The 14,814-nt window shown below is 42.8% G+C and overlaps 1 protein-coding gene across 1 annotated transcript; it reads left to right on the top strand.

Moving 5' to 3' along the window:
• The first annotated feature begins 730 nt into the window (after positions 1-730).
• GLIPR1 (GLI pathogenesis related 1) lies at positions 731-11,938 on the top strand. The gene is made up of 6 exons (XM_023932362.2): positions 731-1,728; positions 6,512-6,757; positions 7,822-7,931; positions 9,734-9,816; positions 10,940-10,966; positions 11,049-11,938. Exons 1-6 carry the CDS (start codon positions 1,549-1,551, stop codon positions 11,198-11,200), a joined length of 798 nt encoding a protein of 265 aa, XP_023788130.1. The 5' UTR covers positions 731-1,548; the 3' UTR covers positions 11,201-11,938.
• The last annotated feature ends 2,876 nt before the right edge of the window (positions 11,939-14,814 follow it).

Below are 14,814 nucleotides of genomic sequence, written 5' to 3'. Positions count from 1 at the left end.
GGAAAGTTGGCAGAGTAAGAATTAAAGTGGTGTGTCAATGGGGAAAGCCTAATTTTAGGATGTGAGATGGTGAAAATATCTTAAATGCAGAGTAGATGACAGCCATCATGAGCTTTCAGGTAGCAGGAAACAGAGATGGAAGATTAAATGGGCCCAGGATAGATTCTGGTTTAGAAATGGAGTATCTCAACCTCATTTAAAACGTCCAAACCCCTGATGGATTCAGCTTGTTTTAAGAGACATTTAGCCTTCAACCTGACTCCCATTGTTCCAATATATGTTTGTTAGTGAGGGGAATCTTTCAAGCCAGGAGATACTGACTGATATTAGCAATGCATAACTGTGCTATCAATATTTAAAGCTGGTTTTTTTCTCCTTTGTTCTAAGAACACAGTGACTCAAATTCTGAGCCACATTGCAGCTTGTCATCCCACAGAATAAAAATGGGCCCAAATCAAGGTTCTTGTTAATAGATTCCTTGGGGTGGATTAGAGTGACATGACACTGAATGACCAGTATATAAATAAACAAATAAATACATGGATAAATAAATAAGGCAGCTTTATTTTATGACAATCTGATTGTAGTGGAAAGGAAGAAAATGTATAAAGAAAAGAAAGAGAAAAAGCAACAGTCTTAATAGCATGTAGTTTCATCAAAATAAGAAAATTTATCCAAAACTTTTCTGCAATACATAGTGATTGCTATTAATTGGATTACTGGGACCAAAGAAATTGTAACAAAGAAACCTGAAGGACAGGAGAGACGATTGTCCACCACAATTAAAGAAAGAAGAAAAAAAGAGACAAGGCTGCTACAGCTCTATCTGAACTTGTAGCTTGATTTCCTTATTCTCATAGCAGTGTTCTTGAAATATGACTGGTTTCCTGTGACTAACTGTGCTCAATAACCATGGCTAAGGTAAGTCCAGCCCACGAATCTTCTAAGCAAAATGCTGCTGGTAGAGCTAAAACCACTCCGTACAGCCAAAACACTCTGCTTTTAAAGAGCATCTGCTGGAAGAGCAGATGTTGAGAAGCACGACTGTAAGGAAGGGCTAATGACATTTGCAGTGTATGCCTTAAGCAAGTGCTCGGTGACGGAACCGGTCGAAGAAAACTTCCTCGGTGCCTGTGCACAAACCGCAGAAATGAACTGACTTTCCGCGCTGGCCCTGCGGGGGCAGGACCGACACTGATACTTTTCCCGGCGGCGTTCCATTGCGGTGTGCTGTACAGCGAGTGAGTAGCAGTACAAACACAGGCAGCGGGCTCTCAAACAGGACACTCGGCTTTGGGGGTGCCCGCCCGAGCCCAGAGCAGCCGCGGCCCTCAGCCCACAGCCCACAGCCCGCGCCCGCCCCGCCCCGCCCGCCGAGGATTGCCAGGCCACGCCCCGCTGCCCTCAGGCTGAGGAGCGCTCCGGAGAGGGGAGCAGGGACGGGGATCGCCGGCTCTCAGCACCGCACCCCGGCACCGTCCCCGGGATGCCCTAGATCCCCTGCGGTGACTTTCTGCTTGCACCGGCTCTCTTCTTCTCCCTTTCCCAATGACAAACAGATTTGCTTCTTGTGTGCTGGCTTTACTACTCTTTTGTTATTCCTCTGATTCTTACGAACCAACGACATTGCCTGATCCTCGGGATCCGAAGTTTATTCGGGAATGTGTGCAAACCCATAACACACTGAGGTCGCAAGTGGATCCACCAGCCAGCAACATGCTCTACATGGTAAGGGAATCTTCATGACTTATACGCAAATTTATAGCATTGCGATGCCGTTTATGATTCTCAAAGATTGCTTTTGTGATCAAATGCAAAAAATCAGAAAACTACCCCACAAAACCCGGGGGTCATAAGACCGACCGCTTTTCAAAGCAGAGAAGAAGGCTCTGATTATCAGGTGTCTTTTTTGCAACTGGGTATGTGCACAGTTCAGCTCTGACTGAAATTCCTCATTCGAAGCCCAAGTCCCAGCCCTCAGGCGAGCGGTGTCGTTGTGTTGTGTTGTGTTGTGTTGTGTTGTGCTGTGTTGTGCTGTGTTGTGTTGTGCTGTGTTGTGCTGTGTTGTGTTGTGCTGTGTTGTGCTGTGTTGTGTTGTGCTGTGTTGTGCTGTGTTGTGTTGTGCTGTGTTGTGTTGTGCTGTGTTGTGTTGTGTGAGGAGCTTCCTGGTTGCGAGCACCACACGCAGCCCGGCAGCCCGAGGTGTGGGGTTTTGTGCTCATCTAAGCACAGCTTTCATGCTCGAGTCGGCGAGGGCAGATCCTGTTGCCAAACAGCGCTGGACAGCTTTGAGCATTCTCTGAGCATTCACTGCAAGGCTCTCACGGGCTGAGCCAGCAGAGCGGCGGTTCCGAGGGGCTGGGCCTGCAGGAAAAGACAAAAAGCACCAAGTGCAGCAGGATCGAGTGCTGGAGACAGTCGTGTCCCCCACTGCTCTGCCCCCCACCCGCTCCTGGGCACCTCAGGAGCAACATCTGCAGCTACCAGGCAAAACACTGCCTGTCTTTCAGTGGACCACAGCCATTATCCTAATTCTGAGCTCTTTCTTTTTGCCCCACTTCCTTACTATCTTGCATGGTCACCACCAGAAGGGGACATAGCCACAGCTGTCATTAGCAACACCCCAACTGAACTTATATATATAAAAAAAGTTCATTTTCCATTTAAGACATTAAAAGATAAGTGCCCCATTTGGGAGGGGTAACTGCACAGTAGTCAAACTTGAATTGCAAACATGACAGGAAACTTATTTCGTTTCTCCTCTAGATTAATCTTTTACATCATCTCTCTTCAGCTGTGCATCTTGACCTTCAGAACATGTTGCTTTGATTGTATTTGATTGTATTTTCTACATTGCTTTACTGGCCCTAAACAAACAAAATATTGTTAGGATGTGTTAAAAGTGCAGTATTCATATTTTTAAATTGTGTTTAATTTTTTCTTTTAAAAAAGTAATTAACTGAAATCTGAAAAAAAGAAAAAAAAGGCAACATAAGAGAGACAAATAAATTGCATCTAAAACAGAAACTGAATCATGGTAAGTTTATTTCAAAACACTGCAAAACCCCTAATCTTAAATGTGACCTCTCACAGAAACTATTTCATGTGGAGATAGCAGTAAAATACATGATAAAATCTATTACAAAAGTAAAAGCACTGGATTTTAAACAGTATGTTTGAGTGGCTTTTGGCACTTCAGAAGGGCAGAGAAGAAGATGGTGCTTTTATTTCACAGGGAACTTCTCTTTTGCTGGAGGTAACTGTCCACCTAGATATGTAAAACTAATATTGAATTCAGGACATTCCCATATAGAATTTTTATAAAGAAAATGCAAAATGGAATCTCCTTTAATTGCAAATTACAAAGCTCAACCATTGATATTTATAATGCATGTATTATAAAATGAGAACATTGATCTAATTTTTTTTTTACCTGACAGATATGAGCCCTTTCTCATCCACCCAAAGCACTGCTTAGTTCTGTTCTAAGGTTCCTCAAAAACAGCAGTCTCAACAGTTTCATCAGGGCTTCACAACAGTCTCCTTTGAATAAGTGCTGCCTTCCATCACTTTTCACATTTTATACACTAAATCTTTCCTCCTTAAGTCAGTAAGCAACTTGTTACAAAATGAAAATTGAGAAGCAGTTCATAGAGGGAAAAAAATGTAAGCATTGTTTCTTTAAAGAGCAGTGATATCTATGTGCAAATCTCCCTCTCCTGTGCATTTTCTTCCCATGCCATTTAGTCCAATCTTTGTTTAAAAGCAATATTATAAGCAAATAAGGAGCATAACTGCAGTTAAAGATCATAGTGAACATTTCTGTACATTGCTTTTCATCTGTCAGCTAGTTTAAGCATTCACACAAAATAGAAAGTATATTTAAATTTACTGTGCAACCTTAAACTTAGTATTATGCATACCTTTATCAAACTTCAAACCTATTACTACTATAGGATGAAGGAGAGGAGGTGCATGGACTCTTAAAAAGCAGAATGTGAAAAAAAGAGACCATGAAGCGTTAAGGTGCATCTCTCACTGTCGTACATCTTTCATCATGATCATCTCAGAGCCTTGACAAGACATAAAATGAAGCTTCTGTCTTAACTGGCAGACTTATCTTGCAGGACTGGAAGATAAGTTCTTTACAATGCCAGATTTTTGTCCTTAAAAGTATCTAAGGAAATACCAATTGCTCACTTGAAATAAGACTCCCTTCCCCAAATTTAATACTTGATATACTGAGTTCCTATCTAAATTATTTATGTCCAAGTTTTGTGGGTGTATTTGGTTTGCACTGACAGGTTTTGGAAGTAGAGGGGGCATACAGGAGTGGCTTCTATGAGAAGCTGCCAGAGGCTTCCCACATGTCCCACAGAGCTACTTCCCCACTGCTGGCCAAGGCCAAGTCCATCCACCACAGTGGTAGTGCCTCTAGGAAAATACATTCAAGAAGAGGAAAGGATGTGCACAAGCAATTACAACCAGAGGAGATTAAGAACATGTGAAAGGAGCAGCTCTGCAGACACCAAGGTCAGTGCAGAAGGAAGAGCAGGAGGTGTTCCAGGCACTGGAGAAGAGATTTCCCTGCAGCCCATTGTGCAGCCCATGGTAAGGCAGGATGTGACCCTCCAGTCCGTGGAGGAACAGAGATGCAGCTGCAGCCTGTGGAGAACTCCACACTGGAGCAGGGGGAGGCTGAGGGGGGCTGTGACCCTGTGGGAAACCTGTGCTGGAGCAGGGTCCTGGCTGGAGCTGTGGCCCCATGGAGAGAGGAGCCCCCACTGGGCAGGTTTGCTGGCAGAACTGGTGACCCCGTGGAGGAGCCACTCTGGAGCAGTGTGTTCCTGAAGGACTGCACCCTGTGAAGGGACCATGCTGGAGCAGTTTGTGAGGAGCTATACCCCGTGAGAAGGAAGAGAAGTTTGTGAAGGACTATCTCCTGTTGGAGGGCCCCACACTGGAGCAGGAGAGACAGTGTTTGATGAACAGAGCATAACCTCCAATTCATGTCTCTGTGTGCTGCTGGGGGGGAGGAGGAAGTGGAAAATCAGGACTGAAGTTATATCCTGGAAGAAGGGAGAGGAGGGAGGAAAGTGTTTCAAATTGTAATGAATACAATTAATTTCCCCAAGAAATCCAGGTGGATCTGTTTTACCCATGACAGTAACTCATAAATAATCTCTCCTTGTCTTATCTCAATTCAGGAGCCTTTGGTTGCATTTTCTCTCCCTGCCCAGCTGAGGAGAGGGCAGTGATAGAATGGCTTTGGTAGAGTGGCTTAACACCTGGCCAGTGTCCACCCCACCACAGTGAGAAAATACACCCTCCACAAACGTTAGGCAAAGGAAGAAATGGAAGACATGGGTTAAAAAATATTTTCAAATCTCTGTAGATTCATTTAGGTGTGATCTTGTGATTTTTAATTACTAACTGGTAGTGTAAACAATACATATTGTTTCAAACTTAGATGTAGTAGAAAAAATGGTTACTTAGGTAAAACATAGAATTAAAATCTAACAACCTACCTTTGTTAGATTTTACCAAAAAATCTACAAAAAGGTAGATTGTAAAATACACCTTTTCCTTCATCATTTCTCATCCATTCAAAACAATTTTCTTAGAGTTTCCATCATTTGCAGAAGCAAGTAATCTATTTTAATTAATTCAGAGAAGGACAAATAAAAAAGTTTCAGTTTTTTTATTTTTAAAAAAAAAACTTCAATACAAAATAGTTCAGTGCTGGGTAACTTCATTTACATAACATGAAGTATAACTAGGACTACAAGCATACACTTGTGGTACTGTATCTACCTGGAGGTACAATGCTGTAATTGCTTAATCAAGGTGTGTGCACAAGAAAACTCAGCAGGAGCAGACACCACCTCCAGTGCAAACAAATGACATTTACATAGTTGCTTAAATAACTGCTTTCTCTAAAACTGAATAGCAAGTGAATGAGTCATTCCACAAATATGAATTCAGCACTAATGTTTCAAGTCACCAAACACAATGATGCTCACCGGAGGGTTGAGTTTAAACTGTCCCCAAAATCCCAGTGTGCTTGTGAACTGACCTACAAGCCATGGCCTTAGGCAAATGAAAGGCTACACAGGACTTTTGCATTATTGGTACGGTAAGCACAACCCTCATTTTGCAGATCCCATGTAAATTCAGTTTAATTTACATAAATGTTCTGTCATGGCCAGCACAACCTTGAAATGTCCATTGTGCCACAAACACTGTGTTTGGTCTTGGTGTCCAGCAAACCAGTCAGTCAAGATCATATACCACCCCAAAAATCTCCTCAAGCTTAATCAGCAATTTAAGTTCTAATCAGAAACAAACCTGCAAGCTGATCTACTGTGTAGCTCTGTAAGTCTTAACAGAAGCAAAAAATTAATTAACCGAAAGCAGCTACACTACTGAGACCCAGCTTCTCCTAAGAGCTGCTCTGAATTACTGCACTGCCAATATAACAAAGTGATTTTTGGTTGTCTTTATTTTGCAGACTTGGGATCCAGATTTGGCAAAGACTGCAAAAGCCTGGGCAAAGAAATGCGTATTTGAACATAATATACACCTCAAAAAACAAGGGAAAGCTCACCCCAGATTTGATTTTGTTGGAGAAAACATCTGGACTGGCTCACTTCATGTCTTTACCATGAAAGGAGCCATCGACTCTTGGTTCAATGAGGTTGAATACTACGATTACACCACCAAGAGGTGCAGTAAAGTATGTGGCCACTATACGCAGGTAGGCATTGCATTTCTGCATCTAAACCATGAATCAGCCTTGCCATTTTGATACAAAAGCTCTACATTTCTGTTGAAGATTCAGTGAATTTTTTCAGGTTCTGTAATCTTAATATAAGATTTGATAAGATAAGATTTGAAATCTTATGAAATCTTATTATAAGATTTTAATATAAATTTGTCTGTGCACACAAGCACTGCACTGAGAAGACCTGCAGGAGCCTGAGGATTGTCCCCTCTTCCCAGGGCTGGTACCAAACAGGCATAAACAGAAAGGGCCTGACCTCCCCTCTAAGTCAGTGGAAGCACAAATGTATTTACATTCTAAGTTGCCAGAATCCTCCAATATTGCTCATGCAGTCTGTCATCACTGCTGTTTTATCACCCTCAAGTACTGCTGTGCCTTTGTCTCCCCTCTCCTGCTGTCATGGGACTTACTTTTTCAGGACTGCAGCACTTGGCTGCACTCTGATAGGATCACAAAGAAAAGCTTCTGGTAGAGAGAGGATCAGTAAGTAAAATAGTGGCCTTGCCTCTAGATTATCTTAGTCACAGCCATGATGTTAAAAGGCAGGACCGCAGCGCAAACACAATCTTTCTCCCAAAGCACCAGTGCCTTCTGGCAATTTGCTTTATGTCCACACAGGATTTAGTAAAGGGGCAGCCAGCCCTCATAACAGCTATAGCAGATCATGCAGCCTTTTCTTCACAGGTGTGAACTCAGCTCCTGGAGCAGGAAAGACAGAAAGCTAATGGATTAAGTTGTAACAAAGGGGATGAACTTTCTCCATTGCATAGGAGAACAGGAAAACAACCTGTTACAACCAGTTGTCTTCTTTCAACATAATTTTAACAAATACATGGTGAATTGGGTAAAATAATCAGTCTTTTTTCAGTACAAACTATGATTTTGAGATCCATCACTGCTGCTTTTCCCTGTGAAGCCTGCCAAAGAAGTCCTCCTCATCCCATTTGTATGTGATAAAACAGAAGAGAGCAGGTCTCCTAACTCATCAGGTGCTGAATCAAAGCCTTTGTCACCAATGTATCCATCTGTCTTTGCAGGTAGTTTGGGCTACAAGCTACAAGGTCGGCTGTGCTGTCCACTTCTGTCCCAAGGTGACCTACACCTCCATAACCAACGCAGCACACTTCGTCTGCAACTATGGGCCACCGTAAGGTTTTTTGTCATGAATATTTCACAAGGTTTGGGTCCTACCCTTTCCCTTCCACAACATACAAATTTATTAGATCAGTCCATTTGATCCTGTTTTTTGTGGGGAAAATAGTGTCCAAAATAGAGAAGGAGGTACACCTTTGTCCAACCAGCTTTTTTTTATTTGCTAAATGAGGGCTATATATTGGATACAAAAAGAAATGGGACTGGAAGAAAGGATTAAATATATGATGTTGACATGAAAATACTGAAGTGATCGTCTGGAAATTAAACCCTTGCTCCTGATTGCCAAGATGACCTCAGACAGTTGCCAAGGTGTAAAACTAAAGTCTGAAGATATTTCCACATGTGCCTGAAGAATTAGATCCCTAAATGAATGGGTTGGATAAACATTGAAGTGTGCAGTGCTGGCAGCCTGCAGTCTTAGCAGCTGAGGGGTGCTTCAGAGGCTGGGGCTCCTCAAAACGAAATTTGATCCAGAGATCTTTCATATGCACAGTCAGTAGGATATTCAGTAGTATGGATGTATTAGTCTCTTCTCTGGCTAATTAATACCTCCATGGTATAAATGTAGCTTTAAAAGCCTTATATGCATACCATGTTGGGCCAAGGCCAGGCAGCCCTTCAACTCAAGCAAGTTTGGCATTCTTTTTCCCATGCCTCATCATTGGAAGAATATGTACCCCTGACTAGATGCCTCAAAATGACATAGCTGCTGCTCTCCCTAGAAGCCCCACATCCAAATGTGCAGAGGGCCAAAATCCCACTGCATTTCTCGCCCTCTGTTGGCATAGGGAAGAGGAGTGGTGCCTTCACCAGCACCCAGAAAAGCAGGCAGGGGGCTCTCTGGAAAAGCAAGGGGCTCTAGAGAGGGCTTTAAAGCTGGGCCCTTCCCTGCTGGGTGAGGACACTGCAAATGGTCAGTTGCCTGCTAACAAGTGGAGTAATGTCACATCCAGCTGTTAATTTTGAGAAGCAGCAGCTTTGTTTTGTTTCATTGCTTTGTTTCAGCACTGCCAAGGTCCAGGCAAGATGCATACACAATTTCCTCGAGTGAATGTACTTGAGGTACAGCTTCAGCTTAGAGCAAGCAATGAAAGCCTTGCCTTGCTGAAAGTAATGAGGTTTTACCATGAAGTTTCATCTCATTGCTGAGATTTCATGCTTACAAAATCCCTCTCTGTGTTCATGGGCAGTTTCAGGCATGCTGTAAGTCTTGTTTTGGCCATGCTTTTAACAAAGCCCTGAGCTGTGTTTGGTGCAGTAACAGCCTGCACCAGAGGTACCAGAGGTAGCTGGTCCCATTAACACCACTGGCAGAGGGAGGGAGCAGGAGACAGACATCATTCCTAAAATATTAACCAACAAATGGATGAAATCTGAACATATGAGAGGTTCTCCAACACCAGACCATTCCTCTTCAAGGCTGAATACACACATATGTACAGAATAACTGAACCTTCTTTTGTTTCCACAGCCAGAGCCAGCTATGAGAGTTCAGAGTCTCCATGCACACAAATTACCCAACTCTGAGACTGCTTTAATTCCCAGGTTTATTATTATTATTTAATTCCCAGCAATACTGCTGTCTCCAGGTTCCTAAACTACAGGGTGTCTCGTTACACTTAATCTCTTCTGTTTAACTGCATGTCTTGAGCACAGGGCACTTGGACAGGACTCTTGAAAAATACACCATTCTGTCCACGCAAGTGTAGCCATACTTGGGTTAAAACCTAATTAGCAGTAGATATTAATGTCTTCCCAAGGGCTGTTTGAGAGCAGTGTTATTTTCCTTCACAGTGGAAATTACCCAGTGCATCCATACAAGACAGGAGAAGCATGCAGCGAGTGCGGTGGTGAGCAGTGTGAAAACAAACTGTGTCGTAAGTAGAAGACAACCAGACATCCCCAAGCACACGTAGAAGGGGAAAGAGCACACAAAAGATATTGGCAGGATTCAGGAACAGCACCTTCCTGTTCCTATAGGCTGGAAAACTGCATTCAGAAGCCAAGTGGTTAGTGATGCACAAAGAGGGGAGGAGGGCAGAAGAAGCCTGTTAAACACCCTGGGGAGTATGGGATGAGGTCTGCACATCAGGTGTTGGAGGGTGTGTTACAGGAGATACGGTGGCTGCAGTTAAGATGTTATTACCCCTGCTAGAAATTACTGCTTGCAGAAACAGAAAGCAAAGAATGGGATACTGTGCTGTCCTGGGGGCTCCAGGTTATTATGTGATGTGTGAACTGTGGCTTGAGCTGGTGCAGGTCCAAGCAAGCTTTGCCCCTGCCATGCTGCAGTGGGTGGGGAGGGCAGCCATGGCACTGCCAAAGCTGCTCACTCCAGTGAACATCAGCCAGGCCATCTGCTTTCCCCTAAGCATTGGGAGAGAACAAGGCTGACATGCTAGAGCTTTCATGGAGATGCAGTGCTCAGCCCAAGTCTGGCAGCCTTCCTGATATGCCTGCACTTGTAACAGCTGCATGGAGTCAGGAGGAAAGGAGAATTTCCATAAAGACAAGGTCCTGTGCTGTGGCCATTGACCATTCTCCTGCAGAGAACTGAGGGTATGGTCACACTTCCTCAGCACTCAACCCTTGGTGAACTAAAGGAGTGGGAAGATGACATTAAAACACTAGTACCTAAGGGATGTAAGGAAGTCCTGGATTCACAGGGCTGTTTAATGTTGGCTGCAGGCTCTCAAAACACAGGGCACAGGGCAAAAGCCAAAATGATTTTGGGAAGCACACCTGTGGGGGAGCCCTCTCTACACCAGCCACCAGCAGTAGAAGTCAAAAAAGTGTGATAAACTGCTCCTCACCAGTGTCCTGAGAGTCATTGCAGAGCTCTCCTAGAGTCAGCAGGTCTTTGCTTCTTCCTGAGAAGAAACACATCAGCTGTATTTATAAGATTAATATTGTGATGGTCACATTTTGTTCCCTTTTGGTTAGAGTCAAACTGCTTCTAAATTATATGAGTGCTTATGTTTACTTATTTTCTCTCTCCAGGAAATGCAGAGCGTGACAAAGTCATTGGTAAGTACCACTGGAATTACTGCTTCCTTTTGTTGCCCTTGTTGCAGTTGTACTTGAAAACAACTGAATCATCTTGTTTCAGAGGATCCCAAGTGGTATCCAGACTGGGACAGACCTGGATGTGATGAGTTCTGCATCTCCATTATTGCTGTAAGATCAATACTACTTATACTGACAATTGTGGCCACCTGGCTCTTACCAAAATATTGGTCTCTAGTACCTGCCACTGTGTAACACACATGTAGAAGATCACAAGAGCACTTATCTCTTCCATTCACATAAGTTACAGACAGTGCAAACATTGGTAGAGACTTTGTTTGCATACACAGGTGATTTAGAGGTACAAAAATAACACTTTCATTGCAAGTTGTAGTTACAAGCACTCATAAGCAGCTTTCTCATTGCTCAGAACCAGATAAAAGTTGAAATGGATTTAGATGTTAAAATTGCTTTAAAAGTTAAAAAGTTAAAATATTTTTGAATTGGAGCAATGTGCATGTGATCTAGTGGGTACAGGAGCATATTGTCCAGGCAGCACATCTAGTTGCAGGCAGCTGCCCAACACACCTTAGGAAGGGCTGGAGAGTGTCCAGCACAGCAGCTAGGCCTCAGCCCACAGCAAAGGCACAGGCAGAGCATGTACCTGTCTCATTCCTATTTCACTCATCATCTTGCACTCCTACAGCAAGATGAAGAGTGGTCTGTATAATTTAATATTTTTTAAAGAATTTTTGGATCCGTATGAGCTCTGGCATTTGCATCCTGTGGCAGGCTGTGCACTTTCCAGTCTCACAGAGCACTTGTCATTGGTACTTCACTTTGCTTAGAATTTGTTTTTAAACTCATGGCATCTGTGCCTAAACAGTTTCACCTGTGTTTACATGGTTATGTATCACTGCAATCTTTCCTGTTATATTTTTTTGAGTATAGGTGTTTTACTGCTGTTTCAAACAATAAATTGTTATTTCCTGCTTCCTGTGTATGGCAATCATGAATTTGCAACAATCATGAGCTAAAGCTTAACTGCTGGTGCACAAAATAATCCCAGATTCAGCTCCAACTTGCACAACACTGGAAACAGTGCTGGGAAAGGTAGAACTCCAAATAAAATCACACTGTGCCCATAGTTACAACTTTGGTTCAACAGCTGCCAAAGAACAAATCTCCTGAAACCTGCACATCTGGAGCAGGCAGAAGGCTGCAGGGACAGCTGCTGTGTTCAGCCTGATGTGTCCTCTATCAACCACGGTTACTCAGCTGAAAAAAAATCTGGAAGCAGCAGAGCTGCACAAACTCACAGCTGGACCACAGCAATCCCTATCTATACATTATATAGTATCTATTTAGAAGTTTCTGCACTGTGTCCCTCTGCACACACTGCTGTAGAGGAAGCTGGGAAGTTCCCCTCATCCCTTCATTTTTCTCACCACAATACCTGTCAGTGTTTCTGCATGCCCACTCCTGACCCTGACTCCTGATCTTACTACTGCCATGGATTTTAACTGAGAACACTGGAACTGAGGCCCAACATTTCTTCCATTACACTTCCAGATGGTTATCTGCTAGTACTGCTTGTACTAGAATAATTTCAATATAGCAGCATTTTTCAAAATCATTTTTCAAAATGAAAATATGGCTGGGGACAAAATCATGAATTTCATGCTTGATGTATCTTTATATATGTACATCCTAGTTTGTTGATTGCGTAGCCAAGACAGCAGTCACAGACACTCTTGTGTGAAACCCAAGCCTCAAGCTCCACATACTGCAAAGTCCCATCTAAAAAATGTCAGGCACGTGGGCAGCAGGACATAATGTGTGGGCACTCTCCTGCATGGGGCTCCACAGCACGGTCTCTGCCCCCCAGGTCGGTAATATCCTTCTGCTAGAAAGAGAAATGCAGGGAAGGGGCCCATGTACACTGCTGTGCCCAGGGAGCTTAATATGAGCTCAGCAGGAGTTCCCCCCTGCTTAGTTTAAGTAATGTGTGGTCTCCAGGAGAAGAAACAGAAGCAACACAGAGACCTTAAAGTTCAAAATGTTAACACTTTCATTTAACTATGTACTTCAGCAGCTCTTAGGAAATCCTGAGAAAGACTTTCCTTAAAAAACCTGGGCTTAGGGGGAATTAAACACCCAAACTTTACAATGTGGCATCTTTCAAACAAACAAACAAAAAAAAAATTAAAATCAAGAAATCAAGAAAAAAACCCCAGCTTTTTCATTTTTAGGGATATCAAAAAATCCAGGTATTGAGCTCTGGTTGATCAAACCACTTTGAATTGTCCACACGGCATATGCCCATGAATTCCATATGATAAATGCAAAATATTGATATGGAAATCTAGACCTCAGGTACATTTTTGCAAGTCTGCAAACTCTAAAATCAGTTTAAGAACATAATTTGCAATAGTTCAAGCTGTTCTAAAAATGCAAAAAAACCCTTCACTGGTCTTCCAAGCCCACTTTATTTTCTATTATTTACATTTTACACAAGTGTTATAACTGTACTGCCATACTCTGTCAGAAAACAGGTGCACAAAGCACCAGCAAGTGTCACCATGCAGCCCCTTTCCATTCAGATATGGACTCTTGGGCAGACAAATCCTTTGGCTTGCCTACAGGAATATGAATAAGCTTTCCTGATTTTTCATTTATTCAGGTAAATCATGTCCTACCAACAATCCTTAAAACTTGTCAACAGTAACAACCAAGAAATACTAAATACCCCATAACAAAAGGGCAAGATTTCCTGAAGTGTGCTAAGAATTTTACTGGAGGGAAAGATGTCACCTAAAAGCTACATAAATGACTCAGCTGGGGGTCCTAATTTTAAAAAAGCACATCTCCTTGGAAGTAAACATAATTTAAAGCTATACTGTCCCAAGCTGAGCTACACTTTCCTGCACTGCAACTCAGGCACCAACAAGTTAGCTGATCCAGCTGAAAACTCCTTTTTTTAGGATAATTTCACAGCCAGATTGCTGAAATTATATGCCAGTCTAAAACACCAGTGTGAGACAAACAGCATTACACTTTAAAAACTTTTATAAGTTTTTAACTTTTTAAACAGGCAGGGGAATGTGTGCCACTCCTGTCATGAAAGGGGCCTGATGCAGTTCAGAACTGAGGACTCTCCCTCCCCTAATACACTCATGCTTCTTCTCTGGCTTGTCAAACCCCTCCTAACTGGGTCCATGCTCTGCACTCTTCTGCTGAAGCATGTTTGTGAGAGCGGGAATTTAAACTCAAGCACTGCAGTGTCTCCTGTTGAAATCAGTCCCTCCATTACATGAGAGGTCTGAACTACCCACCAAGCCCAGAGCTTTGGTCCCCCCTTTACTCTGTCAACTGCCAAACACCAGCTGGTGTTTCTAAAAGCTTTTTGTAGTGCTGCTATCACTGAACCCATCAGATCACTACAGTTTCTGAGAGGGGTGGGTTGTGACTTACACATCATGCACTCAGTGAAAGATGCTTAAATAGCATTTTCCTGCTTGATTCCAAAAGAAACTGCCACTTATGAATAATGCAGTCCCAAAAAAGAAGGGGAGTATTTTTTCCTTAACAATTAAATGCCAAGAACTGCTCACATAATTGAAAGGGCCACTTTGGGTGATGTGCCCTACCCTAGAGGTCAAGCACTACAGCTATGTCCCAATGCACATGTACTGGCTTATCTAACCAAATATATTCTCAATTCTTATTTGTGTTAAAAAAAAAAAAAAAAGGATGTGTTTTCACCTACTAGTTTCAAATAAAAGGTCACTAACCTAAAAGGCATTCAGCTGCATCCTTCTAGGAGAATCATTTCCACTGCATGTGCAGTGATCAAAATTCTAAAACCC

This window comes from Cyanistes caeruleus, chromosome 4, assembly GCF_971803275.1.
Source record: "Cyanistes caeruleus chromosome 4, bCyaCae1.hap1.1, whole genome shotgun sequence".
Lineage (NCBI taxonomy): Eukaryota > Metazoa > Chordata > Aves > Passeriformes > Paridae > Cyanistes > Cyanistes caeruleus.
This window is presented reverse-complemented; position numbering and strand designations above follow the sequence as displayed.